The sequence below is a fragment of the Danio rerio genome, chromosome 17 (genome assembly GCF_052040795.2).
Source record: "Danio rerio strain M-AB ecotype USA chromosome 17, GRCz13ab, whole genome shotgun sequence".
Lineage (NCBI taxonomy): Eukaryota > Metazoa > Chordata > Actinopteri > Cypriniformes > Danionidae > Danio > Danio rerio.
The window spans coordinates 17,136,207-17,150,149 of record NC_141037.1 but is presented as its reverse complement, the minus strand read 5'-3'; the positions used below and the strand labels follow the sequence as shown (position 1 = coordinate 17,150,149).

Genomic DNA, 13,943 nt, shown 5'->3' with positions numbered 1-13,943 from the left:
GTTGCAGAGGACCATTACTTACCTAGGACATGTTGTTTCTGAGGAAGGAGTACGGACTGAAGACACTAAAATCAAAGCAGTTCAGGATTTTCCTGTCCCAAAAAATCTCAAAGAGGTACAGAGATTTTTAGGTCTTGCTAGTTGGTACCATCGGTTCATTTCTCACTTCTCAGAGCGAGCTGCTCCATTGTATGCACTGAAAGGTAAGAATGCAATCTGGAACTGGACAGTTGAATGTCAAAATGCCTTTGATGATCTCAAATATGCACTACAACGAGCACCAGTATTAATGCCCCCGGATTTCACCAAAGTCTTTAGAGTGCAGACTGACGCCAGTGACATAGGACTAGGAGCTGTATTGACACAGGATTTTGATGGTGCAGAACACGTCATTGCCTATGCTTCACGTCTTTTACATGGAGCAGAAAAATCATACTCCACTGCAGAGAAGGAATGTCTTGCGGTCGTGTGGGCTGTAGAGAAGTGGAGGCAGTATTTGGAAGGACGAAACTTTGAAGTACTGACGGATCATTCTGCGCTGACTTGGGTTTTCAATAACCCTAAACCATCTTCACGCTTAACCAGATGGGCATTACGACTACAATGTTTCAGTTTCCTGGTCAAGTACCGTAAGGGGTCCTGCAATGTGGTACCTGATGCCCTATCCAGAGGTATACCAGGGCAAGAGGTTGTAGGTCATATTGCCATCTGCCAGGCTAACAAGACTGATCCTAATTTGCCAGTCAGCTGGGATGAAATTGGGAAAGCTCAGAAGCTTGATTCTTCTTTGCAAGCTCTATGGGAAGCAGCTAAGCAAGCCACCACAGATTCCAGCCGCATTGCTTATTGTGTACAGAATGACTACCTCTTTCGCAGGGTGCCTAACAAAGATCAAGGGTGTGTTTACCAACTAGTCATCCCTGCATCACTGAGAGAACAGTTTTTACACTTCGCCCATTCAAATCCACTGAGTGGACACTTAGGAAGGATGAAAACCTTGAAGAGATTACTTGACAGTGTCTATTGGCCTGAAATCCGTAAGGATGTTTGGAGCTTTTGCACCCAGTGTAAGACTTGTCAAATATATAAACCGAGAATCTCGAAACTGTCTGGATTGTTGCAGTCAACACCCGTAGTAGAGCCTGGCTATATGCTGGGAGTGGATCTAATGGGTCCTTTCCCAAAAAGTAATCGATCGAATGAATTCTTATTAGTCTTTGTGGATTATTGCAGCAAGTGGGTGGAACTTTTTGCTTTAAGATCTGCAAAAACTCACCTCATAACTAACATCTTGACAAAAGAGATGTTCACTCGATGGGGAACTCCAGCATATCTCGTCTCTGACCGCGGCCCTCAATTTACAGCCCAATTGCTCAATGAGACCTGCAAGCGATGGGGAGTAGTTCAGAAGCTCAGTACTGCCTATCATCCGCAGACCAACTTAACTGAGAGGATAAACCGAACCCTAAAAACAATGTTGTCCTCTTATGTCCATGACAATCACCGGGACTGGGATAAATGGATCCCTGAGTTCAGGTATGCCATTAACTCAGCATGGCAGGAAAGTACGGGTTTCACTCCAGCTGAAGTTGCTTTGGGACGTAAGTTGAAGGGTCCTCTAGACAGGCTGATCCAGAGACCACCTAATCCAGACCATCTAGCATATAACACCCTTGAAAGGCAGAAAGCTTTCCTTGAGCAAGTGATTGCAAAGACCAGCCAAGCACAAGAGAGACAAGGAAAATACTACAATCAACGTAGAAAACCAAAGTCCTTTGAGGAAGGAGATTTGGTTTGGATCCTCACACACCCTCTGTCTCGAGCTGCAGATTCCTTTATGGCCAAATTAGCTCCGAAATGGCAAGGTCCTGGCAAAATTGTAAAAAAGGTAAATAATGTCAACTACAGAGTGGTAATGCTTGATAAACCCAGTCAATGTGATACTTACCATGTGGAAAAGTTGAAGGAATTTTATGGAACTGTATAACTCTTTTCTTTAGGGGAAGGGGTGTGTAACAGTTTTCCTGTTACTATTTGAAATATCTACCTGTAGTAGCTATCTCACCCATTAGAGGGCGATCTAGGTAGTAAGTCTCCAATCTGCTTAAAAGGAGGTAGTGAAGAAGCAGTAGGCAGGAAGTATGGTGCCTAGCACATGGAAAGGCTTCTTCACTGCGCTGTTGTTTGTTGATGCCCTTATTTGAGGAACATTTTTGTTCTTATATCTCAGATGTAAGTAGGCCTGTTTTTTGTATATATTTCGGTTTTGTACATATGTTTTGTGTAGGGTTGGCAAGGTTTTGATTGTATGTTTGTTTATATGCAGAGGGTTTTTGGTATCCACTTTAAGTCATCAAAACAGGACCTGGACAATCCATCCTCATATCCACAGACTTTTTCCATCCACTTTCCTACTGATTCTGTGGCCAGCCATTGATGAACTGTTTGCTGAACTTGATCTTTCATGTGATTCACTTAAGGACTGTTGGTATCTTTTTTGGATTGCTATAAATACTAGATTCAATGAGAAAGACACTTATCGAATGCTTATTTCTGTCTAATAGTGATCATTAATGAGTTGACTGCTGATCATTTCATATCCCCAGTGTGTAACAATAATTATTCATACCTGCTGTCATATACATTTCTAAATACACATGAATCTCTGAAAGTTGTTTTGTGGTCTCTCAATTTCTTTAACGTAACTTCAAAAAAAAGTAGTTGTTACAATACTGTATGCAGGCTAATAGATGTCTTCAGTTGAGTGTGTACAACATCGTTTCCTTATCCATGAAAGTAAAGAAGTAAAGAGTAAAAGTAAAGAGAAAGTAAAGAGGCCAAATGAAGGAGGCTCGTTCTTTATCCTTGCTGCAGATGGCCTGTTTAACTGTTTTCTTGCTAGTAAAACGATCAGTTTTTCCACTTACAAAAGTCTGCCATGTAAATAGCAAATGCACCATGCCGCAATGCATCTAACTCTTAAAAGGAATGGGAGGAGACACTGATTGGTTTAACGCTCGTTATGCTCAAAACACACCCATAACTCATTACTAGAATAAGCACAACCCTGTTAGACCATGCGCCAGGGCACAAAGGTTATTTATTCATATTAAAAAAAGCAAAGTAGATTTGGACACAGCCTTAATGCTTTTGCACCATGCGCTTCAGACTTTGTCCCTAGATGGTTAAAATAGAGCCCACTATCTCTTTTAAAAAACAATTTAAAAACAAGTCTTTTTCGGAACAGCTCTATCTGCATGGCATATTCAACAGGAAGACCGCATATGAACCGCCGTTTAAAAGCTTTCTCAAATCTGAGCTGTGAAGCTGTGACTGAACAAAAAAACAGCATGACGCCGAGTCTGTCAGCTCAGCTATCATCAGATGTGACAGATTCTAGGTAGTTGTAAAGCTTGAATTTCTCAAAGCCTGAGGTAAAAAACCTGAGCCCGGCCTTCAAAAGAGCTTCACAGATCAGCAACTGCACTGATGTAAAGGTACGTATGGCACTCTACACACCAGATTCACACAGACATGCGTCTTCATATACTGAAAAATGATCCAGCATGTTCTGAGTGTGACCAAAGTAAAACATCACACTGCGCTTTGTTGAATAAGATATCAAAGCTATCAAAGATTGTTTTCTACGCTAACACTTTTTGATATTTTGGACTCGACATGAAACTTTAATCAAAAACAGATAAAAAAGAAAGCAAAAAATAAAAAAAAATGTAACAAACACCACCAACCTTGAGTGTATTCTGTCTTATCCTCAGTTCTTTAGCGCTCAGGGATCTTTGGTTGCTCAAAATTCCTGTGAGTTTGTCGTTTTGCTTGTGAAGCCACGCTTCAAACTGGCTCCTCTGGGCCTCCGTATCAGCAGGACGTCGGGGCCCCTGAGAACCCGTCTGCGGGAGGAATGAAAAGAAACATCCCTCTGTCCGATTATGATTGCAGCTAAGGTATCGCTCGCTTAATAGTGGCTTCAGGGCTGGGTGATCTAGCTAAAAAAATTATTTTGATGTTTTTCCAAGTCTTTTGATGAATTTTCACTTCTTTTTTTATGTATTTGGTCTGAAATGACCTTAAAAGTTTTTCTCTTAGTAGTAAATTACAGTACAAATCCAAATTTTAATTTAAAATGATTCGTACATATTTACAAATTTAAAATTTGTCAAATTTACAAATTTAAAATGATTCGTTTTTTTCCTATTTATTTACCATTAAATTAAAATCACAATTTGGTACACTTTGATGACAACTGAGGATGAAATTACACTTAGGTATTCTTTGACATGTCTATAAAAGTTTGTTTTACAGTGCACTAAAATACTGATTGGTGACATACAGTTGAAGTCAGAACTATTAGCCCCTCTTTGAATTTATTTTTCTTTTTTAAATATTTCCCAAATGATGTTTAACGGAGCAAGAAAATTTCACAGTGTGTCTGATAATATTTTTTCTTCTCAAGAAAGTCTTATTTGTTTTATTTCAGCAAGAATAAAAGCAGTTTTAAATTTTTTTAACACTATTTAAAGACAAAATTATTAGTCCCTTTAAGCTATATATTTTTTCGATAGTCTACAGAACAAACCATCGTTATACAATAACTTGCCTAATAAATACCTTAACCTGCCCAGTTAACCTAATTAACCTAGTTAAGCCTTTAAATGTCTTTTTAAGCTGTATAGAAGTGTCTTGAAAAATATCTAGTCAAATATTATTTACTGTCATCATGACAAAGATAAAATAAATCCGTTATTGGAAATGAGCTATTAAAACTATTATGTTTAGAAATGTGTTGAAAAAAATCTGCTCTCTGTTAAACAGAAATTGCGGAAAAAAATAAACAGGGGGGTAATAATTCTGACTTCAACTGCATTAACTACTTATTATTATACTGTATATGCATAGATCCTAAGACTTGTTTTTATTTTACAAAACAAGTACAGAAGATTTGGGTCTACTTCGATCTACCAACAAAATACAGGGTCTACTTTTATTTCTACCTGTAATAAGCTACAGTAACATATTCTTGGGTTGCAAGTCTTTTGATAAGACTCTTTTTTCTGTATTTGGTTTGAAATTAACTTTAAAGTTTTTCTCTTTATAGTATATTACAGTACAAATCCACTTTAAAATAATAATTTTTTCCCTACTTAATTAACATAAAATTAAAACTCCAATTTGTTATTTTGATACACGTCTATAAAAGCGTTTAACAATTTTTATTTTATCAAGAGACGATATTTTAAAAAAATATTGGAAAGTGTTTATTTCTACTATAGACATCAGTGACTACAACATTCTTCAAAATATCCTCTTTTGTGTTCAACACAAGAAAGGTTTGTAAAAAAAACATCTTGAGGTCGAATAAATTTTGAGTAAAGTTTCATTTAAGGGTGAATTATGTCTTTATGCCCGCCCAGTAAAAAAGTCATAAACATATTCTGATCATTCTCACCAGTGTGTCATCATGTCTGATCTGTGATGGCTTCATCCTTTTCTGTGCAACTTCAGGCTCTGTTTCATATCTGCCATGCATGTCCAGTTCATCAATACCAGAACTAGTCATGTGTTCTGTAACCCAATCCCCAGTCCAACCAGCACTCCCGACCAAGTCACCTCCCCCCTTCATCTCCATCTGCATTTTCTTTCTGTTTACAGTACGGTTAACTCCAGACGTGACTGCATCCACCTCATCATCCAAAGACTGGTCGAGGACACTTCTCTCTCTTCTCCAGACTTCTGAATCTCTAGGACTTGGGATGCTTCCGAGGACAATGGCTGGAATTAGATCCTGGTCTGCTTCCGTGCTTCTCTCCAGCTCTTGAAGACCCGTTGATTCTGCTTCATGATGGAATCTCAGAAGCGGATCTGGTCTTTTATCACCTGTGATTAGACATATGTCTATATTAAATACAGTGGGGGAAATAAGTTTTGAACATGTTTTCATGTCATGTTTTTTCCTGGGAATATTTCTAAAGGAGCTGTTGACATGGAATTAAACCAGATTTTGGTAAAAACCCAAACAAAACAAACATAAAAATAAAACAAAACAAATGAGTTATGTGTAATAACAATGGAATGACACAAGGAGAAAGTGCTGAACTACTGAAATGTATTTAATACTCTATATAAAAGGCTTTTTTTTGGTGATGGCAGCTTAAAGATGCCACTCATATGGAGAATGAAGTCACATGAATTGTTCAGATGTGAGTTTTTTACAGACTTCAACAAATTGTAAAAATCTTGATGGTTCTATGGGTCTCGTCTATTAAATTCGATCATTATTTTGTATTCTCTATTGAATTTACATCAGGTGATTGGCTAGGCCATTCTACAGCTTGATTTTCTTTCTCTGAAAGCATTTGAGAGTTTCCTTGGTTGTGTTTTGGATCATTGTCTTGCTGAAATGTCCACTTTGGTTTCATCTTCATCATCCTGCTAATGTAGATGTTGGACTGAAGCAGCTAATATTAATTTACAATGGCGAAGGGCAAGACGAATGTTGCTTTCTAACTACTAAGAGAATTCAGCTGCTGTCTGGGTTATATTGCCTTTCTACAGCTCATCTTCATCATGTATTCAATACTTTTTCCCAGTGTCACTTGATTTTATTACACATAACTTCATTTGTAAACAAATTAGATTTGTTTTCTTAGCATATATGGATTTCTTTGGTTGCAATCAACATTCGGTGAAAATTTTTCGTGCGATTTAAACGTTTAGAAACTAAACTAAAGAGACTAGCGAGCAATTTTGAAGAATTTGATGTTTATCCAATCAAACAGAATGCCCGAGCATACTGCCCATGAGACATTTCAAAAAAGGCTGCGCGAAGTCACTTGCCTTAAAGGAACTTTAGAATAGCAGGAATAATGACGCTGCCTTGATTGCTACATTAAATGAAGCAATGTTGACATTGTACAATCCAAAATTTAAGACCATGTAAAATAGAATGTAAGACTTTTTAATACTTTTTAAAGGCCTTAAATCTCTCTGAATTATTTTATCGATGTTTATTACTTTTCAAGACCCCGCGGACACCTTGTTACAAAAAACAAAACAAATTATCGCTTATGCGAGGTGTTTGTAATGCGGTGTCCATGGGGCTGAGAGTAAATTTGACGTAATTTTCTCCTCTGGCTGCCGTCAACAGTCTCACACTATTTGTCTCCTTGTTCTAAAAGTCTTAATAACAGCATCATGGACTTTTTCTTTTATTATTTCAACAAATAGATTGTAAAAAAAATATTTAATGTACTCTCCCATTCACTGCACTCCACATTTACCCAACTACGACAACTTCCGCTGCTGAGAAACCCAGAAATGTGAAAAGGGTTTATTGTACAGTGTTACCGATTTCACTTTGTAATAAACTTCAAATTGGTTGAAAGATTTGTTTACTCTGAACATGTTGAACCCTGAAAAAACAACCTTTTTTTGCAGCTTAGATCAACACAGTGATAATACTGTATACTCTGATAAAAGCTTTAGGAATTAAAGAACATTTGATACCGCAGATACAGCAGAAGTCTACCTGTGATGAATCCCTCCTCAAAGTCTGAAGATAATCCCTGCTGATGCCCGTCTGCCCATCTGTCCTGGAACTCAGTGGTCTGAAGAAGCCTAACAAGGTATGGCGAAAACAATAAATGTGTTGTCAAAAAATAAATTTAAAACTTTATACCAAATTCAAAAGTTCTTAAATTAAAGGCTCATGCACAGAAATATCTTCTTTGACTTGTGATAATTTTTCATGTAATAGTGTTACTAAACTCCACCCCAACAGAAGCTATGTCACTCTGCCCACAGATTCAGACTGTAGTAATAAATAATGACTGGTCTACACAGAAATGACTGAAGAAAACAAAATGTTGTGTAGTGCAAAGTTTTGGAAAAAACGAATTTGCCTTGTATTCTTTTTGATCTCAATGTTAGGAGTCAAACTATATTTATTTTTAATGAAGTTCCAGAGTGTGTCAGCATGATCTTGATACTTTGTTCACTTCCCAGCAAGCACTTTTTTTGTGTGTTTGTAATAGATGTCTAATCTTTTTAGTCTGTTTAGTCATCAAACAGAAATAACAGAATGACTACAATTGTGAAGTTCATCTGATCTGTCTATTTGATGACTAGTCTATTTATTGACTATAATTGGACATCTATAAGATTTCACTGACAGCCCTTGTTTTAACCAAGATGTCCATGTTTAGATGACCAACAAAAAACTGCTTGGTTTTTACAATGGATTTTTATTTTACTTTTTTTTAGAAAGTCACAGCTTAAACATGTTTGACACAGCTTAAAAAAATCCTTGTAAACACAGCAATGATTTACAGAGCAATCAATCTAAACTCAATGTGAAATATGTCTCTTGGAACGAGATTTGTTCAACGGGTTTGGTAAATGTATATCTTAATTACACTTGAGTCACAGTTTATCTCCACTGAATCCCAACAACAACCTCTGTAAAAGAAATTACTTCATCTCCTAACCTGTACAGATTGAGACTGAGCGTGTGGAGGGACATCCAGGACTCTCGGAGACGTTTGAGGTCTTGCAGAATGTGCACTTTGCCTTCTTCCGAGGTTTTGGCCAGCACAGTATGACCCTGAGCCTCTGTCTGATGAAGCTGAAGTTCCTTCTCTGGAAACTCTCCTAGCGCCCTCTAGAGGACAAACACAGTTATATGCAAGGCAGAATCTCAAATAATGCAATGCACAGGCAAGCATTCCTTTGATTATGTGACATGACAAAAAATATGGCATACTTTTTTCTTCTTTTTTTTTTAAAGCCCTCAGTATAAACTTTATTTATCTCTTAATAAAATAGTGAAAAAAAAATTAATAAAATGATTTAGGACAAAAAGTATACATTAACAATTAACATTTATTTTTACTTGTAACAGTAATTAAAAATTTTTAAAAACTTTTTTAGATGATATCTGCTGTTGACACTGTTTAAAATTAATAATTAAATATGTTTGTCAAGTTTTAAAATAAGAGGGAAAGTCAGAATAAAAAACTTAAGTTGCAATTGCAAATAATAAAAAAGAAATAATAGTACTTTATTTATATGAGACGATTTAACAACAGTCATTGACCATTGGGCTGTACACAAATTGTATGAAAATGATCAGATATGATCAAATAAATAAAACAACATATAATGCATGAAACACATAAAAGAAAAAGAGCAAACTCCAATAACTGAGGTATTAAAAGCCTTTTCAAAAAGCTGAAGCTTAAATTTCCCCTCAAACACGGATTCTGTAGACATTTTTCTAATAGAAAGAGGTAGACTAATCCACAATTTGGAGGCCACAATAGCAAAAGCCCGCACTCTCTTTTTCTTTAACTTTGATCTGGGAACTTTTAAAAATTTTTGACTTGATGACCGTAAACATATATACTCACCGTCCACTTTATTAGGTACACATTACTAGTACCAGGTTGGACCCCATTTTTGCCTTTAGAACTGCCTTAATCCTTCGTGGCGCAGATTCAACAAGGTACTGAAAATATTTCTCAGAGATTTTGGTCCATATTGACATGATAGCATCACACAGTTGCTGTAGATTTGTTTGCTGCACATCCCTAATGTGAATCTCCTGTTCCACCACATCCCAAAGGTGCTCTATTGAAATGAGTTCTGGTGACTGTAGAGGCCGGTGAGTACAGAGAACTGATTGTCATGTTCAAGAAACCAGTCTGAGATAATTCACGCTTTATGACATGGTGTGTTATTCTGCTGAAAGTGGCCATCAGAAGATGGCCTAGAATCAGAAAATTGTAGCCTAGGTTTCCTGTTCTTAGCTGACAGGTGTGGCACAAGCCCGGTGTGGTCTTCTGCTGTTGTAGCCCATCCGCCTCAAGGTTTGACGTGTTGTGTGTTCAGAGATGCTCTTCTGCATACCTCCATTGTAACGAGTGGTTATTCGAGTTACTGTTGCCTTTTTGTCAGCTCCAACCACTCTGGCCATTCTCCTCTGACCTCTGGCATCAACAAGGCATTTGTGCCCACAGAACTGTCGTTTACTAGATATTTTCTCTTTTTTGGACCATTCTCTATAAACCCTAGTGATGGTTCTACATGAAAATTCAAGTAGATCAGCAGTTTCTGAAATACTCAGACCAGCACATCTGGCACCAACATCTATGCCATGTTCAAAGTCACTTAAATCACCCTTTTTCCTCATTCTGATGGTCGGTTTCAACTGCAGCAGATTGTCTTGACATTAGCCCCTTTCACACATACAGACCTTTCCGGAAAATTGCCGGCAATTTTCCGGAAAGGTTGTATGTGTGAACAGGTCCTTTTTGAAAATACCGGTAAACTCGTTCTGGCTATTTTCCGGAAAGAGAAGTTGTAACATTACCGGCAATTTGCCGGAATGCTGCGCTGTGTGAATGCAGAAGGAAGATTACCGTAATAAGCGCGTGCACGTCTAGAACGTGCTGACGTGAGACGTCTGCTTTAGTTAATCACAACAGTCAGACGCATTTACGTCCGCGCGGTTTGTGAGGATAAAAGCCTTTGAATATTTTTCCAGACACATTTAGCTGCTAGAAGTTAGTCCGATCACGTTTATATGTTCTTCTTAATGCCAACTGTGTAAATAATCATCGATGAGATGCTTATGATAAGCCGTTGTTTGTTTACCTTCAAGCTTTGCGTGTGCTTGTGAAACAGCCAGTTAGCGCCTGCACACGCACATATTATGAACATCTCGACATGCGAAAGTGATCCTGCGAAAGTTGTTCACAATATTGATCATCCACAGAGTTTTTAATTTAGTCAAATGTTTGCAAACACAAGCGCAGCCGTTTAAAGCTCATTTGTGGTGAATGATGTCAGAATTTACCGGTATTTTGGAATGGATGTGTGAATGCTCTTTTCCGGAAAATTTCTGTAACGTCCTCGCCTGTGTGAACAGCGCTTTTTTCAATATACCGGTAAAGTCTTTCCGGAAATTTTCCAGATATTTACCGGTATCACTGTGTGAAAGGGGCTTATGTCTACTTGCCTAAATGCAGAGTTGCTGCAATGTGATTGGCCATTTTAAAATTTGCGTTAACAAGCAGTTGGAAGGGTGTACCTAATAAAGTGACCAGTTAGTGTTTATAAACTTAATAATGACTTGGTCCTTAAAAAAATGACACAATAGAAACCCAGAAAGATGGAACTCTTTAAATCCTAAATAAATTACATATCTGAAATATTCCTTTGGATATGTTTTACTTGGGTAAAGACGATATAAAATTTGTTTAAGGATTAACTCTTGCCTGTTTAAGGATTAAAGTAGAAATTTAATTAGATCAAATTGAAAAAGGGATTTAAGCTAGAAGGTTTGATCAAGGCGATCATGGTCATTTTTACTTTTAAAGCTTTTTAAAGTGTTGAACTTGATTTGGAATGCTATGCTTTATAACAAAACGCCTTTTCGTACATGTTTAGCTTTATAAATCAATAATAGATCAACATTATTCTATAATTAAGAAACCCATACTATGATACCGCAGTGATCCTTCACAGATTGTATAAAACTTTGAGAAGGTTTTTTAGTTCATGTATTTTATCATTGACATTATATGTTCAGTACCTCAGCCTCATGCTGGCGGTTGTCAATGCTCCATTCTCCCTCTGATCCACGAAACGAATCCAACTTCTGCTTCATGATCATTAACCACTTCTCCATGTTCAGAATGTTTTCATGAAAGCTCTCATGCTCTCCGATGTTCTCCTCGCTTTCGTTCACCTTCATCTGGTAGGAACAAAACCACATGGATCTAAACAAACATGAAGTTTATAACAAGCCTAAAAAACAGCCGTGAGAAGCTGCAATAGTTTTTTTTTGGCATCTCTTTCGAAAAAATTGGGAAAATAATAAAATAAAAATCTTCGGGGCAAAAGTGTGCATTAAAAGTGAAGCGAGGAGGTTTGATCAAGGCCTTCATAGTCATCTTCTTCATCACTATCATGATCCAACACACAGCAGGAGGTATGGAAACCAGGGTGTGATCTCAGCGGTTTCCACAGATCTTCAGGGTTAAATCAGAATCACTTGTGAAGTTAGGCATTTTTGAAGAGGCTAGGCAAAAGATATGCAGCCTCCCCTCATTATTAGGCATTTCACATATCTGTCAATTAGCAATGCAAAAAAGTATTAGAAATATAAAGAATAAGCACAACAAAAAAGAAAATGAATTGGCTTTATAAAAACTTCTTTTTGCAATCGCACTTTTACTTACAGTATGAACACTCCTAACTTACAAGCTGAAGTTGTAGCAATTACTGTAATAAGTCTTTCTCCAGGCTGTGTGTTATTTTTATAGACGTCTCTGAGCTCATGTAATAGTTATCAAAATCACATTCTTACAATTTTCTTTTTCAACTGTAGAGGTGATGAATGAATCCACTGATGACAGATGGATACTATGATAGATTAATATCTGTTATTGGATCGAGTCTGAGAAGAATGATTTGAAATCTAAAACAAGTGCATCTTATTCTCCACTAAAACTATTTTAAAGCACAAATTAAATCAAAGCAGGTGATTTTGTTGTGGTGCACAATTCATCGGTGCGTGTAATTAACAAAAATAAAATAGTTTGCCCTTATAATCTTTAATTGAAATCTGAAAACGAACTTCCTGTTTGTTTTCAGTTAGGTGTCTTGATAATGCTGGAAAAAAACAGCTGTTGACTTCCATAGTGTTTTATGTTCCTAATATGGATGCAAATGGCAGATTTTTTGCTGATTTTTTCAGAATATCTTGTTTTGTGAATAGTTTAGAACCATGTGAATGTGAGCAAGATTATGAGAAATGTTTATTTCCTCATGATCCCCCTCCCTTACATTGGACAATGCTTAAAGGTGGAGTAAGTGATTGTCTTCATTTTGTGTTGTGCTGGTTGAACGTTTCTTCACATTACAATAGTAATGATTAAAGTAAATGACCTAAATCTATTTTTTTTTATTCAGGGTAAGGTATAAAACTAAAAAATGTTCATCCAATTAAATATTGTCGGGCTGATAATTGCCATAATTCTGATAAGTAGCCCAAACTATCTTGCACGCTGGAGGAATGATAACACCATGGCTGAAGTCTTCTTTTAGACAGGTAATGTTCTGTTTTAAAACTCTTTTAGTCATGCAAAGCTGATGTAGATTTTGTTGTGTTATGAATGGGTTATATGCACAGAAGTGTTGTTTAGCCACTGAAATCTTGTGGTGAAAGATCGATTTAATTATTTTCAGGTTCGTAAGGGTCCTTTTACAGCATCGATAATGTAGATTTTTATTTAATTTAACATCAAGAAAAACGCTATTCCGCCTAGCCTGCTTTACTAAGGCAAAGTTGGTTTTAAATTGGTTTATTTTTGAACAATGACAACCTGAATATTCGTTCTGAAATAGCATGTAAGTGTCGCTAAGTAATAAATGTAATTCCTGCTTCCCGCTAGTCAATCACTAAGCATACAGTAGATGCTTTAGGAAAAAGGGTGTGAGAGATTGAAACCAGCAACCAGCGCGATCCTCTGGCGATCCGGGGACTGTACCAAAAAGCTGAGGACTGGGAGTTTTCCAGGAGACAGAACAAAACAAGAGATGGGTGTGAAATACGGGAGACATCTGGGAAGAGTGTTGGCAGGTATGATTCTGACTAAAAACATGCTAAATATAATACAGTTTTTCATTTGATTTGAAGTATTATAAGGTACTATAAAGTTTTCTAACTGGTGAATGAGGGGGGTCGCCTGGGGATCTCCAAAAATCTATTTATTTTTATTAAACCATAAGAATGACCATATTTTATCTATAACCTACTGAAAAGAAAAAAATTGTCGTTATATTTAAGAATTACTACTGTATATAGTTACTATGTTAGATTATAACTACTAGTTGTTTTGGATTGCGATCACTGGGGTAATTGC

At 36.9% G+C, this 13,943-nt stretch overlaps 1 protein-coding gene across 2 annotated transcripts in view; it reads right to left on the bottom strand.

The window, feature by feature from the left end:
- syne3 (spectrin repeat containing, nuclear envelope family member 3) overlaps positions 1 to 13,943 on the bottom strand; it is a 64,710-nt gene that overhangs the window by 14,192 nt on the left and 36,575 nt on the right. Inside the window, exons 12-16 of one of the 2 annotated variants that reach the window (NM_001083014.2) lie at positions 11,609 to 11,770; positions 8,502 to 8,674; positions 7,544 to 7,632; positions 5,465 to 5,892; positions 3,750 to 3,908 (exon numbers count right to left, since the gene is read on the bottom strand). In NM_001083014.2, the coding sequence (NP_001076483.2) occupies positions 3,750 to 3,908; positions 5,465 to 5,892; positions 7,544 to 7,632; positions 8,502 to 8,674; positions 11,609 to 11,770 (1,011 nt within the window). Of the gene's footprint in view, positions 1 to 3,749; positions 3,909 to 5,464; positions 5,893 to 7,543; positions 7,633 to 8,501; positions 8,675 to 8,796; positions 10,268 to 10,316; positions 11,771 to 13,943 lie in introns of those variants that run through there. The other variant, XR_015512386.1, reaches the window with a different exon arrangement.